Genomic DNA, 16567 nt, shown 5'->3' on the forward strand with positions numbered 1-16567 from the left:
CTCTTTGAATTCTTGTGTACACTGTCTTCATTTTCCATTGTGCTAGTTGACTTCCTTGACCGGCAACTATCAAATGCCAAAGAGAATATTGAGTTTGTTTATTTAATGAGATTAGGTTTATGGAATTGATATATGACTAGAGTTTTATCACCTTGCAATATCCTTGATAGTTTACAAAGATCACTCAACGGTACAGTGTATTCCAAGAAAAGATCTGTGAAAATGATAGGAATGACAATATTCATGGTGTTTAGATTTGCCATTAAAGGAAAAAACTCTTTCTGTCCAGTACTTGTTGGTTTCTTGTTAACATTGATGGGTGCTAGCACTTTTTTTGCTTGGTGGTAATTGTTGTCAGGTTGGCGTTTCTGTTGAATTTTGAGATCATCTTGAAAATAGTTTTTTGGTGCCAATGTGAAGTTCCTTTTGAATCCATCAACAGGCAAGTGACCTGCCTTGCTCAGTTAGAAGTCACACACTGACAGAAGTGAAGCTTTTGAGACTGAATGACCTTGACCATGCTGCTCACCTTATTCATTTTGTTCAAGTAGTTTAGGTTAATCAAATATCTGAAAATGTCAAACTTTACGAGTTGTATAAACATCTTTTAATTATGAACTGGAAATGTCTTCTTCACACCATCCAACTTCTATTCGATGCACTCTTCTTGCATTTTACATTTTTTTTAGGTTTTGTTAGAAAACTTTCCCATGGTATTAAAGCTGTACAAGGTATTAGCAGCCCCGTTCAAATGATGATATCAATTAATCATATGTTATGCTATTTTGGCTTTTATAATTTTTGATTTGATACTTACTTGTGTTTCCCTTAATTTTTATGTATTGTTTATGATCTTTTCCTCTTATTTTTATTCATTATTAAATATTAGAAAATTTTTCTAAACCTTCCCAATTCTTTAGGAAATTTTCTTCACCTCGAGAGTATTCAAAAAATTATTTTCTTGTAAAAGATCCGTTGATCATCGGAGTTTTATTTGAAGTTTTATGAAAGAGGACCCCGATTTTAAATTTTGTGTTTTTTTATTTTTAGTATTATTTTAATTTCTTATTTATTATGATTTTTGCAATAATTGTCGATTTTAATGAATAAATGAAATATGTTATGTTAGAAACTTTTCTAAATTCTCCCAATGCTTTTGTGGAATCTAAATATATTTTCTCACCTAAAAACTTTCTTGAGAAATTTGTCTCTACAATTTTCTCAAAAAGATCCTGGCATCGAAGATTTGCATTTATGAGCCGAATTAATGTTTTGTGCTGGTCACTTCCTCATAATCAAGATGTGACATAAATGGTGATTTCTTGATCGTATTACTATATGTGGATGACTTTGTGATAGCAATTCATCATATAAGTTAGCTAATGCAGTGAAGAGTTACTTAAAATGTAAATTCAAATTGAAAGACTTGGAAACTCTTAAATATTTTTCGGGTCTTGAAATTGCAAGATCAAGTGCTGGAATATTTGTTTGCCAACTCAAATATACACTTGATGTCTTGAATGAGTATGGTTTCTTATGTTCTGAATCTATTTCTACTGCCATTAATTACAATCACAAGTTGATTAAAGAAGATGGCAGTTCTGTTATTGCTGATAGTAGAATATATAGGCAACTTATTGGCAAGTTGATTTATCTTACATTTACATGTATTGACATCATTTATTCTGTGCAAGTGTTGTCACATTTTATGGATAAACCCACTGCTCATCATCTGTAAGTTGCTAATTGAGTGTTGAGATATTTGAAGAATGCATTGGGACCAGGTATATTGTTTTCCTTTACTTCTGCTTTGCATTTGTGTCACATCCCATTTTTGAGGATCGTGACAGACAATAGGACCTCTGTGGGTATGGCCCACTAAGTCCAAGTAAGCCTCTTAATCAACATGTGTGGGCTAGTCATCCACCTCAACCATTCATACAATCATATAGTTTATTTTCATACATACATAAGCGCCATCACACAGTTATGGAACTTCTCAACATAAGGTGTGGAAACGTTTTCATCTATTGTTTAATATATATCTCTTATCAACATGTAAATGCACTTTTCGATGCTTACATAGGCTCTTGAGCCATCATGTAACTCATCTATATAAATCCATACAAGTATAATGCCAATCAATGGCTTCATAGTCAAACATGCTCAATAACATGCAAACATAAATATAAAGACCAACTTATTAGTGGAATATGACCCGACTCTTTAGGCTCCAAGTGGTCACTAAATCACCTACCAAGAAAAAAAGCGAGATCTTGTTTCTGTGACAAGGTAGAAAGCTAATCACTGATCTGCCAAAAAAAATGGAAAACTAATGCGTGAGTTACAAAAATTCTGTGAATGAATATGAGAAGCGGACAAGTCAAGGGGAAGGGTTTTTGCACAAACTGTAGCTTTAATGTAAACATGAATCTTAAGTAAGCACATTTTCTTATCAAATCCTTAAAAAATTGAGTTGTCATAAACTAATCAATTTTCTTGGTGAAATCAATGTTTCATAAACATATAGTCTATAAAGAAAGGCTAGACATTTATGCAAAACCTTTAGGAAAAATAAGGAAACTGTACTATCCTTGTAGCATCTAATCTTCTTTAAGGGATAGTGATACTTAGCTGTTAAACTGAAGTGGATGTTCTATTATCAATTACATATATTACGGAAACTACTTTTCTAGGAATGCTCATATATTCAAGGTTTTCTTTAGGATCCAATCGTATAACAATACACAATCAACCATTCAATACATAAATCAACCTTGTGTCTTAGAACTTAGTTTGTTTATCAATCTATCATAACTAATTTATAACTTAGAATCTAATCTATCAATCAACCTTTCATTCCAAACATAACAAACAATCATTAAAGAATACATTAATGACAATGGTAGTATGCAATAATCATGCATGCACTGTAGATGAATGACATTTTAACCCACGTTTGGGCTTTATAATTAGGTGGTACCTTAGTTGCATCGCTGGGCTATATATATAACTTAGGATAATGGTATGGTATCCATTAATCTTGGACCTTCTGTGAGTGGTATTTCCCCCCAACTCATGGCTATATATAACTATGTGTGGTATGACTCCCCACATCATGGCCTTCATAATCATATAGGATTTTACATATTCATACATGGTATCATTAACATTTCATTAACATATTTCACTATAGTTCATACTCATATCATGCTTATCTCATCTGGTTATTTCACGTAATATTTCAAGCTTTTACTGTATATACATCATGTATATATATAACATGCTTATCACTAATTCATGAGGTGGGAAAATTTACATCCGCCTTAGCACACACATTGCCATTACATCATCTAGTACATGGCACAACTTCACATACTAACTTTTGCTTATACTATAACTGCTCATTTACATACGACATTCTTAACTCTAAATACTGAAGTGGGGAAAACATACATCCACCATAAGGTTCATAAATTTATACTTAAAGCTCAATCACAAACATATCTAGTTGGGATCATTTTTGAGGTAAAACATTTGAAAGGGTTTGTCCCTTTTGTTAAAAGCTAATACATAACAGAGATATTGACATATATATATAGATTCTAAAACTTTTTTGAATACATTTGGATATAAATATTTTTTTTGCTTAATAATTGAAGAGATAGCATTAATGCCATGCAATACAAATATTTCAATAAAACATGCTATTGATATGCGACGTTAAAAATTTTAGCAATCGCCACCAATCTTTTTTATCTAGGCGTGATTGGTCACTTATTAAATTAGCTCTATTTGACGAGGTCCTAAATTGATTTTAGATCCGTCTAAAGAACAATAATCTGGTCTGCAAGTTTTAGAGTTGGGTTTGGGAATACAGTGATGCACGAGAAAGGATTAGCATCTTTGTGACTTCCGTTCCATGAACAATACCATTTAATCATTTCTTATCCTATTTAAACCTTAACTTTCTGAATTTTATTCTTGTGTTTCCTTAATTATTATTTATTTATTTTATTAGCAATTTAAAAATGTTTTATTCGATTTTACGAGTATGATGTGCACATGATGCAATTATGAAATGCATGACATAAATTTTGATAATTTTAAATGAAAACTTTTTATTGAGGATATTTCTTAACTCTGCTCATCATATTGGTGGGATCCAAGGATACTTTCTCACCTAGGTAATTATTCAAGAAAAACTCTTATCAAGCAAATCCTATCATCGGAGTAATCATTTGTAAGTAAAAATAATTTTTTAATGAATGCAAACCTTAATACAAAAAAAAGCCTTTTATAAAGAACATTCTCTGAACCCTCTCATCATATCGGTGGGACTTGAAGGTATCTTTTCACCTAGAAAATTTTTAGAGGGAACTCATCTTCATAAGCTCTCTTGAAAAGTCCCATCATCGAGGTCATAACTCTCACACAAGATATATCTATATAACATTATATTTAAATAATACAATGATGGTATGTGACGTGCAATAAATTCCAATATTCATTATTAATTTTCCCTATAATTCCACCATTTTTGAAAATTTTCTCTTTTTTATTATTTCTTCTTTATACATATATCATAACTAAATACTTTATTATTTTTTCTTTTTTATCTACCTAAATCTATTTTTTTGCAATCAAATATTTATTTATTTCTCTATTTTTTATCTACCTAAATATGTTTTTATAATTATTTTTTTATTTTTCTATTTCTTTTTATCTAGCTAAATCTGTTTTTTTATAATTAAATATTTTTTATTTTTCTATTTTTCTATCTACCTAAATTTATTTTTTATATCTAAATATTTTATTTATTTATTTATTTATTTTTATCTTTAGGTCTACTTTATATTACTATACATTTTATTTTTTATTATATCTTACCTTTGAGTATACTTTATATCTATATATATTGAATCTTATGTATATATCCCCTTAGAGCTTGACACATGTGTTTGTCTTTTCAAGATTTGTCAAGGGCAATTTCGAGTTTTGGTTGCAAATGGGAGGGGCTTTATGGTATTTTGCTCCCTCTTTTTTTACTTCAGAACCCTAGAAGCTTCATGGAGCACCTGCCTTGGTCTTTTTTTTTTCTTTATGCTTTTCTCTCATTTAGTTACCTAGGTTTTTTTTCTTTTCTTCATTTATACTTTGAGCTTCTTTCACTTACGGCACTGCTTCTCTTTGTCTTGCAAACTCCGTTTTTGAAGCTTCCAAAAGGTTTCTCTCTTTTTCCTCTATCTCTCTCGCTTCTTTTTTGATCTTTTTGAAACGACAGTAGAAGCAGCCAAAAGCCATGGATGAAGAGTATGATGCCATAGTGCTGAGAACCATTCTCAAGGAATGCATCTTTAGTGATCTTTTTTCTATTGACGGACTCAAGCTCTTCTTTTCCGACTTCTTTAAATCTTCTTTTATTAGTTTTATTTTTGCATGCATGACTAACCTTACCTAGCTTTTTAACTTTAGAATTTTGAAAATGGTTGTGATAAGTTTTTCATGGTCTCCTATTTTGAGCTTCTTTATAATGTTAGAAGAGGCATATTACATCCATCTTATTCTTATGTTTGAACTTCAATTAGCTTTTCTAGACGTGATGAGTTTGGAGGAGGGAAATATGAAGGAAAACATAAATTCTGAAGCAAATTATTATGGTTTTTCGGTACTGTTGGTTTTCTAGTGACAATTGTCATTAATGGGTTATGAATGGAGTTTTATATGTGCTCTTTTGTATGGGCACTTGAATATCGTTTTTTGCCCTTCGAAAAAAATTGTGTTGTTTATGTGATTTTAGTTTGATTCGATATGTCTGTTTAATTAGCAACTATAAGTAGCAATGAAGTTTATCTATACCTGAATGAAATCGTTGAGCCTTAATTTGTAAGGATTTGTTCTCATTTGAATGCTCTTTTACAGCTAAAGGATGGTTTGGAGCTATCTTTCATAGATAAAAGGTGATTTACTAGAGTTTGCTTGCTCAAAGATGTATTATCATTTCTTAACTTTTGTTTTTTGGGTGCTTATTTCTTTGTTAGTTTTAATTTCTTTCCTTCAGTTTATTTTTTGAAATGATTTCATTGGCACAACCTACTTCTGTTCCCCCAATCTCTAAGCTTGGTCTTGATGCACTGTTCGAGCCTGTGACAGTTGATGAATTTACAAAATCCTTAAGTAAGAAGAAGATTTTCATTAAAGCTCTATTGTTGGATCAGGTTAAAACTCTTGTAACTCTTTCTATTTTTGTTGTTATAATGATATGAAAATTATATAGCCTCTTATTAGGCATCAGTTCTTTTATTGGTTATAACCTCATAATGGTATTTGGAACATTTTCCTTTTGGTTAATCTGACAAGCAATTTATGTAAAATGGTTACTTTTGCGTTTCTCCTGCTCATTAATGATCATATTTTTTATTGTCATTTATTCATCTTGGATGCAGTGTACTTAAGTTACTTTCCTTGGTGCATCTCTGACTTTTATCTTTTATTATATGACTTAAGCCTTTTTTGCCCCATTTTGTTTCTTTTGGACAAGGGAACAAGTTCATTCCCTTTGATATTAATGAAAAGTAAGTTGATAATTTTAAAAAATTGCAATCATGCAAGACTGATTGATGAGAAATTTATGGAAAGAAGGAAATTTGTGCTACATTGAAAGAAGTAGAGGGAACACAAAAGATATAGAGAAAATGGGGAAAGAGAGAAATTTTTATAAATTCAACTTAGTTTAATAATTTGACCTATTAGTTTCTATAAGCGTGTTTAATGATGTTTTAAATTAAGAACACGACATGAATTAAGTAGACTATAACTTTGAACTTATCAGATCATGCCTATAAATGATGCCTATGAGGCTATGACTACATCATAATTATTGTTATAGATGTCATTGCTGCTTTAAGGGTTATTTGAAGTTTGTGGCTATAATTGATCTACTTCATAGCTAATATATAAGAAAAGGAAATTTGTCTTATGGTTTTTTGAACTATGTCTTTAGTATATCAGAATTTGGAACAACATAATTGAGTAGGAAAGGACAATACTTATGCTGTTCCAGTAATATATTGGCACTTTTGAGAAGCAAAAAAAGATTTACCAAATACTTATTTAGGCTGTTATTGCTATATACAGTAATGTAATGCAGCTACAGATGGATGCCACCTATTTTAGTAGCAGTCCATGCTGCCAATTGATAATTATTGAACAACTTTTGTTAAAAAAATGAAAAAGAATAATCATTTCATATTTATAGATTTATTTGCTTTTTGTAACACATTGTTGATAGGGCATTCTTTCTTGATTCATCAAAATTTAAACTTATGAGAAGGAGTTTTAACTTCAAATGTTAATCATGTTTTCTCAATCTTTTTCTGGATGTAGATTATGTGTTATAGCTAGAAACATATCTCCTATTGATGTCATAACTCATGTTCCAATCCGATGTGAAGAGGCTGGCATTCTCTATGTTTGTGTTCCCTTAAAAGAAGTAAGTTTGGAATCACTCTTTCATTTTGTCTAATTTGGTGGCATTCATAATTAAAGTGGTTTTACCCCTTGATTATTAGAAATCCTAATAATTTCTTATTTATGTTTTAACCTCGATATCATCTGCCATTGTCACCTTTGTAGATAAAAAGGTAGGGCAAGTTTATCCAATTTTTTTTTCCATTTTCTTTATTTATTTAACTGAGTTGCATTCATTTATGTTAAGCAAACATAGTTGCCAATATGCCAAGAAAATTCAGGATTTATGCTAGGAAATATTTTGGTTAATGATTTATATGAAATATTTCTACCTACATTATGGTATTTCTATCATGAATTGTAATCTTTGGAATTTTGTTTCATATTCTTTGCAACTTTGTAAAGCATTTCAAAAACGGGTCTAGAATACTGTATATGGCTTTCCGTATGGCTCATTTTTGTTATGTAATAAAATTATTTTATTTATTGTGTTTGGTGTGGATCTTTATTATTCAATAATAAGAGTCAATTGGTAAAAATGATGAGATTGTAATTTATAAATTTGACTTTTTTTTTTAATGACCATAAGAGATTTGGAAAACTTAGGGTGGAGTCTCAAGTATGCTGCTTATGTAATTTTGGTGGTTCTTTATTCTATGAATTAGTGCAGGGTCTTGACTAATTGTTATTAATTATGTTTAGTTGTGGTTGCAACTTATCATTTGCTTGTGATTAAATGAAAGGTCATATAATAATCAATATATAATTATTTTCACCATTGTCATTATTACAATATAAATTATTGTATAGGAATTATGATTAATATTGTAACGTCATAATATATAGTATATTTTATACCTTAAATATGTTAATAATTATAATCATATTTAATAATGTATATAATATAGTTAATATATATATATATTAGAAATAGAATAATTATCATATTTTTAACTATATATTAACATTTAATTTAGAAAAATGCATTACGTATATATATCTGTAAAAGGTTTTTGTGCCTTAAAGTGTAGTAGGGCTTCAAAGGAGGTTGCTTTGACTTAGTGCGTTGGTGTAGATGACTTTGTTAGGGACCTATTACATTAGAGTTTGAACCAATATTAGTTAATGAGCTAATAATTAGTTTCCTTTTCTGTTATTGCGAATATATAACTCTGTTGACTATGAGCTTGATTCTATTACCTTAAACTCATTTCCAATTTCGAATGTTCTCAAATTAGGATTGTCTAGAAACTTATATTGATTATGTCATTAGCTATAATCAATATATTTAGTAATGCAAATTTGCTAAACCAAATCCTTAATGAACAAATACCAGAGTTTCAATAACATTTATTGAGGAATGAAAAGGTTTGATTGGATATTTTCATGATTCTTACTTCTGACAGTTGGATGATGAACAAACCTCCAATTTTGAGGTGATACCTCTTTTAAAATAATTTGATTCAATTTCAATTACTCCCTACTCTAGCCTCTTTAAGGGTTATTACATCCTTGGTAGCTCAACAAATGAACTCCTTATCTGTTTATGCATTCATAGCACAAGAATTTACTACTCAAGTTGCGTTATATATTTACTTCCTTTCACAATTTGTTTTACATGTACTCAAATATGCCATGTCCTCTGGACACATTATCAGCATCACCATTGCCATGCATTCCTTTCGCTTATATATGCAATACACAGTTGAACGAATTAAAGAAATGTTTATAGAGTGATTTCAAATATTGCTTTCTTAGTGTTTCAGTAAGGGATGTGGAAAAGCCAACCAGCTTTAACAACCTTATCTCAGTAATACCAACCCAATTTTTGTAACAATAATCACACTCACAACTTTTACATTTATATGAAAATTTAATTTCAAAATTGATGAGACTTTTGAAAATATAATCTTTCTTTTATTGTAGTGCTGGCTGTATATAGTACAAGCTATCTTTAGAAGATGAAGAAAACGCTATGACTTTGTTTTTGGTTATATGTTGTGTAGCATACTATGTTTCTAATGTGGCATACAACATGATCACCATCTTTGTTGAGTCTGCCCTATTTTGGCAACATCTCAAACATAGAAGAAACATTTTTGTGTTGTATAAATGCTTACTATCTATAGATAAAATACAATTGGAATGTTTTTGCAATGTTTTATATGACTATTATTAGACAAGTTTTAGCTACTTTAACAAAGAACTTATGTCTGCCACAATCTTTTATTAAAATTTACACACCCACTGTGTAGCGTGGTCTTCATTTTAATTACTATATATTTTTCTATATTTTCTACATATTATTTTATATTTTGTATTTTTTTCACAATTTTCTACTTTCCTGTTCCTAACACCCATACTACAAAACACACATATTTTTTAATTTTTTCCACCTTATCATATTTTATTAAGCACATATTTTAACTTTATTTTTTTTCTAAAATATAAATTGGACCTAACTACATGCAAACATTCACAATAAGCAAAATCCAAGCCCAAATAGTAATCTAAGAGAAAAGAAAAGAGACCTCACCTTGCTTGGGCTTAGACTAACCAAAGATAATCAGGCTGTGTGGAAGCAATGAGGGCCTGTTCTTTAGAAGTCCTCAAAATCTAGCAAAATGCATTGTTTTGGTGCACTAATGAAGCTCTCAAACGGAACTTTTTGAATTTAGCCTATACCTCTCTTAACCTTCACTATTTAAATATCCCTTTTTCTTTTTTTTTTTCCATTTTTTCTTTTCACTTTTTCTCTATAGACAAATGACTCTCCTTTCTCTTTAAAACTATCACTCACCCAATAGCTTTCTACTGTTCAATTGTTTACTCACGCAAGTATACGTATCGCAAAGATAATATAGAGATGAGTAGAGTGTCGATCCCACAGAGAATTGAGTTAATATTTACTGTTAACTACTAAAATTAACACACCCTAATTTTATCTAAACAATAAAAATTAAAAAGAAAAATTGAAACTAATAAACTAATATCTTAGCAAAATTACTTTTAGTGATTACCAGACCTAAAATTATGATATCCCTCAATACTTCATCTGAATATTATTTCTCTCTCTTAACTTAGTTTAATGGATTAAGTTGCTAACTTAGAGTCCTAAATTATTTACAAGTCTCTATCGAGTTTCTCATAAAAATATATTTCTCAACTAATTTACTATATGTCTATGCAAATTATATTGAAGAAAGATTCATTAAGTTTGTGTTCTAATTTTGGCTACGTATGACTTATAGGTGTATGACTACTCTATATGCAAATCAAACCACTTAATCAACTAAGTGCATTCGATCATATGCTATTTTATTCAAGGTTTACCCAAATTTTCTTCATCAAGGTTTAATCTAGGTTTTCAATTTAATCTAATTGATGATAAGACAATTAGAAGCATTAAGAACAAAATAAAATAAACAACTTAAATCAATTAAACATAAATAAAAGAAAGATAAATAATTCAGACTACATATTGAGTTCAATCATAATCTTAGATTAACAATTTAGTTTCCCATCAAGTCACACATCATCATTGAATAAAGTTTAAACATTCAAAGTAAACTAAGAAAAATAAGAAAATAACAAAAAGATAGAAAAACCCAAGAATTGTTTTCTTGATTTCCAAATCTCTTTGAATCCTTCAAATTTTTATTAACTTCAATAACTTTGTGGCTTGACTCTCAGCTGACAATTTGGTGTTTTTGTTCTCCCTTCTTTAAGTCCTCCGAAAGGTTGTTTTTATAGGCTTTGAAGTTAGGCCAAGTTGAGTGAAGAAAGAAGTCAATTCCAGCTGGGATTTCCTCATCAGACTATGTGGGTTGCATCCTTGCCCAATTAATTAACAAAAATTGTAATTGCTCTAGGACTGCTATAGTGCATCAAATTTGACAAGATTTTTGACCTCCTTCCAAGCCTAAATGGGTAAAGTGATAAACATAAAAGTTGTATATTTTTTTCTTATATTTCCAATGGTACAAGAATCTCTTCATTTGAAGCTCTGTAGAGAAAGTTGTGGCTGAGATACCGAAACATGTGCAGTGGAAGTTTGCATCTTAAAATTGCTATCCTTATTCCATTAAAATTCTTCCTTTATTAAACATCTACAAAAGCACAAATAAATTAATAACAACCTATCTTAACCACATTAACACCAAATTAAGTATAAAATTAAATAAGATTAGATTGACTCACCTAAAGTAACTAATTTAAAATAATTTAAATAAAACTTACTAATTTCTATGCATTACTATAAGAACTACGTTAGATTATTATCGAAATTAAGCCCATATAACTCTATATCATAGAGTTAACACTTTCTACCATACCTCAAAACTTTATGAGAAATGTATACATTTTTTTTTCTTTGATTTTTGTTCTACAGTTTTCTTTTAATTTTTTTTTGCATGGCTGGTAGAAACTAGGGTTGTCTTTTCAAAAAATATTAAATTTTTTTTTTTGGGTTCTGGGGTTTCTATTTTTTTGGATCTAGGGTTTTTGATTTCTCTAGGTTTTCTTAAATTTTTTGGTTCTAGGGTTTCACTATTTTTTAAAAATTTTTAGGGTTTTTACTCCTCTTTTTATTTGGTGATGCATTGTTGTATATATACTATTAAAAAAAGTACCCGTTTTGAGCACTTTTTGGTTGGTCGTTGATTTTCTTATGTGCTAGCCTCTACTAGGGCATGAAAATGCTCTTGATAGAGAGCATTTTGTTATCCTTTTTGTATTTTCTGGCCAGTTGGCCTTTCAATTTTTATTTCAGAATGTTCCTTATGTTCATTTGTTTTAAGTCTATAATATTGTCCTAACTTTATTGTTAGATTCATTTTAGTTTTGATAAATTCTACTAATCTTGTTTAACTAGAGGCTTTGAATTGAAAAACCAAAACAAGGCTTTAAAACTGGTTCATGCATCCAGGCCTAGACTAAAATGAATCTGGCCTTATAAGCACCTTCAAACTTTAACGTGAGCCCAGTTTTGGAATTTGGACCCAATGTGAGCCCATGAACCAAAACTAAATTATTAATAAAATAAATGAATAATAAAAAGTGGTAAAAATAAATAGAAATTAATAGAATTGAAAATGGTGTCTACACATGCTTAGCTTTACAGACCAAAATACTTTGAAACGATGTATCTACTCTCCTTGACAAGAAACATATTTTCCAAGCGTCGATTCACCGACCCTTGCTTGATTTGTGATCCTCGAGCTCTATGATTCCTAGAATAATTAAGTCTATCATAAGTTTCCAAGTTTTCTATCAAACCCATTTATTCGAAATTAGTCGAGTAAACGAATATTCTTCGATTTGATTCCAATGAGCTTAAAACTTCTAACTCAAAGCATTTATTACTCCAAATAGAAAATCCTTACCTCAAAGTTTCCTTAGGAAGTTAAAAACCCCCAAAATCCTTAACTCAAAAGAGGGTAGGTTGCTATAAATTTGTAGAGAGAGAAAATTAGCCTAACCCATGGAACTAAAGCTTGAAAATGGTTGAATCTTACCTTATATTTGAGTTTAGAAGCTAAAACCTTGTTAGATGTGGACTATGATCGCTGTGGAAAGGTTTGGAAAGTGAAAAGGAGTCAATGGAGGCTAACAGAAATAAAAAATGTGAAATAGGACTCGGGCTAGGTCTTTTTTATTTTTTCCCGTTGGGCTCTAGGGATCAACCTTTTAAATCTTAAAGGTCGATCCCTGGGCCTTATTTTTCCTTATGTGGCTACAAGGATCGACCTTTTAAACCTCATGGGTTGATCCTTCAACTTCTAAAAGCTTATTCCCATGTTCTACCTAGCAAGGATCAACCTTTTAAAGCTTGAGGGCCAATCCTTGTAATTCCAGAAGCTAACCAAAGTGTTATGTCTTGCAAGTATCGACCCTTCCTCTTTCAAGGGTCAATCCTTGAATTTTAGAGAGTTATGTACTGTGTTCTATGATGCAAGGATCGACATTTTCTCCTTTCAGGGTCGATCCCCCCATAATTTTAGAAGCTAAATGTGAGCTTAAAATCTCCAGGGATCTACCATTTTAGCCTTAACTTCCAAAAATGATTCTTTTGGTTTCTTTTTCCTCCCATTCTTCAAATAATCAATCTTCCATAATTAAAGCACTATACGAGGGAGAAATTTTTAGCAAAATGGTTGGGAAAATCATGCAACAACACAATTATCATATGGTTCATCAAACATACTTGTAATTTATCAAATCTCACTATACGAAAGGTTGGGGTTTCACAATTTGAAAGTTTGCATTGATAGTGATTGGGCAGGGTGTCGACACACTCGATGGTTAGTGACTAGGTTTGGAATTTTTCTTGCTTACTCTTTAATAAGTTGGAAATCCAAGAAACAACTGGTTGTAGCTAGGAGTTCCACTGAGGCTAAGTATAAAGCTATTGCCACTGCTTGCTGTGAAGTTACTTGGTTACTTCATTTGTTAATAGGTTTTGGTATTTTTCATTCTTCACTTGTGGATTTGTTCTGTGATAATTAGAGTGCATTTCATATTTGCAAAACCCTCACATTTCATGAACGTACTAAGCGTATCAAAAATTGATTGCCATTTTATGAAAGCAAAAGTTCAACAAGGTATTATTGTTCCTGAACATGTTTCTACTGTTAATTAGGTTGCTAATCTCTTCACTAAGGTTTTTAAGCCTGCACAGTTCTATCATTTGCTGAGGAGGATGAGCATTATTGACATCCATGCTCCTCTTGAGGGGGGATGCTGAAGATATTTATGCTCATATACCATATGTATTTTATAGTTAGGTTGTTTAGTAAATACTGTAATTAGTTGGAGGTTGATTATTCTCTCCAATTACGTGCATTTTTTTTTATTGTGGTTGAATCACATATCCAATAACTCGTAGTTCAATAATTGACTATTATATCTTTCTTGGTGCTGGTCCGATTTCTACAAAAGCTTGGTAACGTGCTATGACAATGATTACTTGTGAAATTATTTGGTTGAAATCTTTATTTACAGATTTTAGTATTTTTTCCTGTCCAACCAACCCTTTTGTCTAGTGATAATCAAGTAGCCTTACATATTGTAGCTAATCTAATCTTTCGTGAGAAACTCCAAGTTGACAACCTTCTTCCTCATTCCATTTTCACCACAAACTAGCTTTTCTCACTTATTCACCACGTTTTCATTTTTTATGCATCAAATTGGACATTTAGAACCTTCATCCTCGGATTTGAAGGAGAGTATTAAAGCAATATTTTTTCTTTATTAGATCTTCTTAGTATATCTTTACTTTTATTGCAATATATTTTCTGTACATGTTTAGTCAAACACTCTTGCACATATACCTTTTTTAACCAAATGAATCTTTGAAACGTTTGCATTACAACTCAAATGATATAATATTTGTATTTCATACTACCAAAATGATGAGGGGAGAAAGTGCAAATATCCTCCTAATCCATATAGAAGGCATTTTTGTTTTCTTTTTCTTTTGGGTGCAAATACATAAGGGATTAGATAGCAACCATACATTTTACAACTTTTAAAATAATGAAACAGTAGCAACAATATATCAATAGATATATATTGGCTTGGGGCCATGCTTTCAACATTGATGGAGTGTTTTAGTGCATGTTTGGCCTAGTTTTTTTCAACTTATCTACTTCTTAAAAGTAAAAGTCAGATCAAATATGATTTTTTGAGAAGCTTTTAAAAAAAAGTAGTTTTTTTTTTTAAGAACAAAATTTTTAAAAAAAGCTCCAAGGAGAAACTTTTTCTTCTCTTCTTTTAAAAATATAAGAAAATTTTTATTTTTGTTTCAAATATATCCTCATTTGTTAAAAATAATTACAATATTACCCTCTCAAAAAAAAAAAAACCTTATATGATAATTTTAACAAAAATTATAACTTATAAAAAATAACTTATAAAAAAAAATTTTACCAAACAATTTTACCTTAATTTTAAAAGCTATTACTTTTTATAAAAGTTTCATAATAGCTTTTAAGTTAGAAAAAAATCAAGCCAAACTGACTCTTAGTAGAAATTAAGTGAATTAGCTAGTAAAAAGAAATTAATCTAGATAATCAATTTGTTTCGACCATGGACATAAGAATATTCACTTGTAACTCAAGACAGGAAATATAACTTCCCACTTCACTTAACATTTCATCATCAAACATCATCTCACTCCCTCATGGTAAAAGAGTCCTTAGATATGTTAATCGCCTTCTAATCTGATTCTCTTCTCCACTTTCCACTTCTTCCTCTTTCATACTTTCTGGCTGCATTTCTGTTCTTTTAGCCTTTTTCGATTTCTTGGCTGTAGGCTCATGGTCAGGTTTGGAAGAAATCTTCTTTAAGAGCATTGCATTTTGGTGATCATCGACCTCATTTTGTATCATGTTCCCACAGTCTGGACTATATGTTGATGAGGAAATTTTGAAGGATGGGAGCTGATGATAAGCCAAAGAGCTTTGAAATCTAGCTACATTGACATATAATTGAAGCTCGTCTTTCAAGGCATGACTCCACGCAAAGCCTTCAGCCGACAACGCCAATGCCATATCCATTTCATACCTAACAATCTCCTCTATTTCATGGTTAGTGCTTTCGCCAGACAATATTTCTTTACTGATCTTTGTTAGAGCAGGGACTAAGTATTTCACATATTTTCTTGCAAAATTGGCTTGGATTATCTTCCTTGGTTCCTGAGAATAAATACGTCTTCGTTTACTCATGTGTCCTTCCATCCCAGAAAGCGAATAATGCTGCCATTTTAACAATAAGTAATATAAGGAAAATGAAATAGAAACAACAGAAAAAAGAAGAGTAGAGAAAACTAAATAGAAAAAGTTTTGTTAATAGTTATATGAGAACAAAAAATATTACTAGCAGTGGTGTTTGTATGAGAATCAAGATATCAAAGAATTGTTAAATCAGAGAGTTAAGGACAAACCCACGGAGCTAGGAATATAACAATTCAAAGGGGAAAAAAAATAATGTGAACAAGAGTAATGGACAGAGGAGAGAGAGATATAAGAGTCCTTCCATTTTTTTCTAATACCTTCAAACGCAGAGAGAAGAAAAAGTTTGGAGAACAACAACTGAT

At 30.6% G+C, this 16567-nt stretch overlaps 1 protein-coding gene across 1 annotated transcript; it reads right to left on the reverse strand.

Moving 5' to 3' along the window:
* Positions 1–15542: 15542 nt before the first annotated feature.
* Positions 15543–16220, reverse strand: LOC18589270 (transcription factor/transcription regulator). Its single transcript, XM_007014157.3, is given in 1 exon segment — positions 15543–16220. A coding segment is annotated over 1 exon segment (666 nt). The 5' UTR covers positions 16209–16220.
* Positions 16221–16567: the final 347 nt, after the last annotated feature.

Source organism: Theobroma cacao, chromosome 9 (assembly GCF_053813885.1).
Source record: "Theobroma cacao isolate CCN51 chromosome 9, ASM5381388v1, whole genome shotgun sequence".
Lineage (NCBI taxonomy): Eukaryota > Viridiplantae > Streptophyta > Magnoliopsida > Malvales > Malvaceae > Theobroma > Theobroma cacao.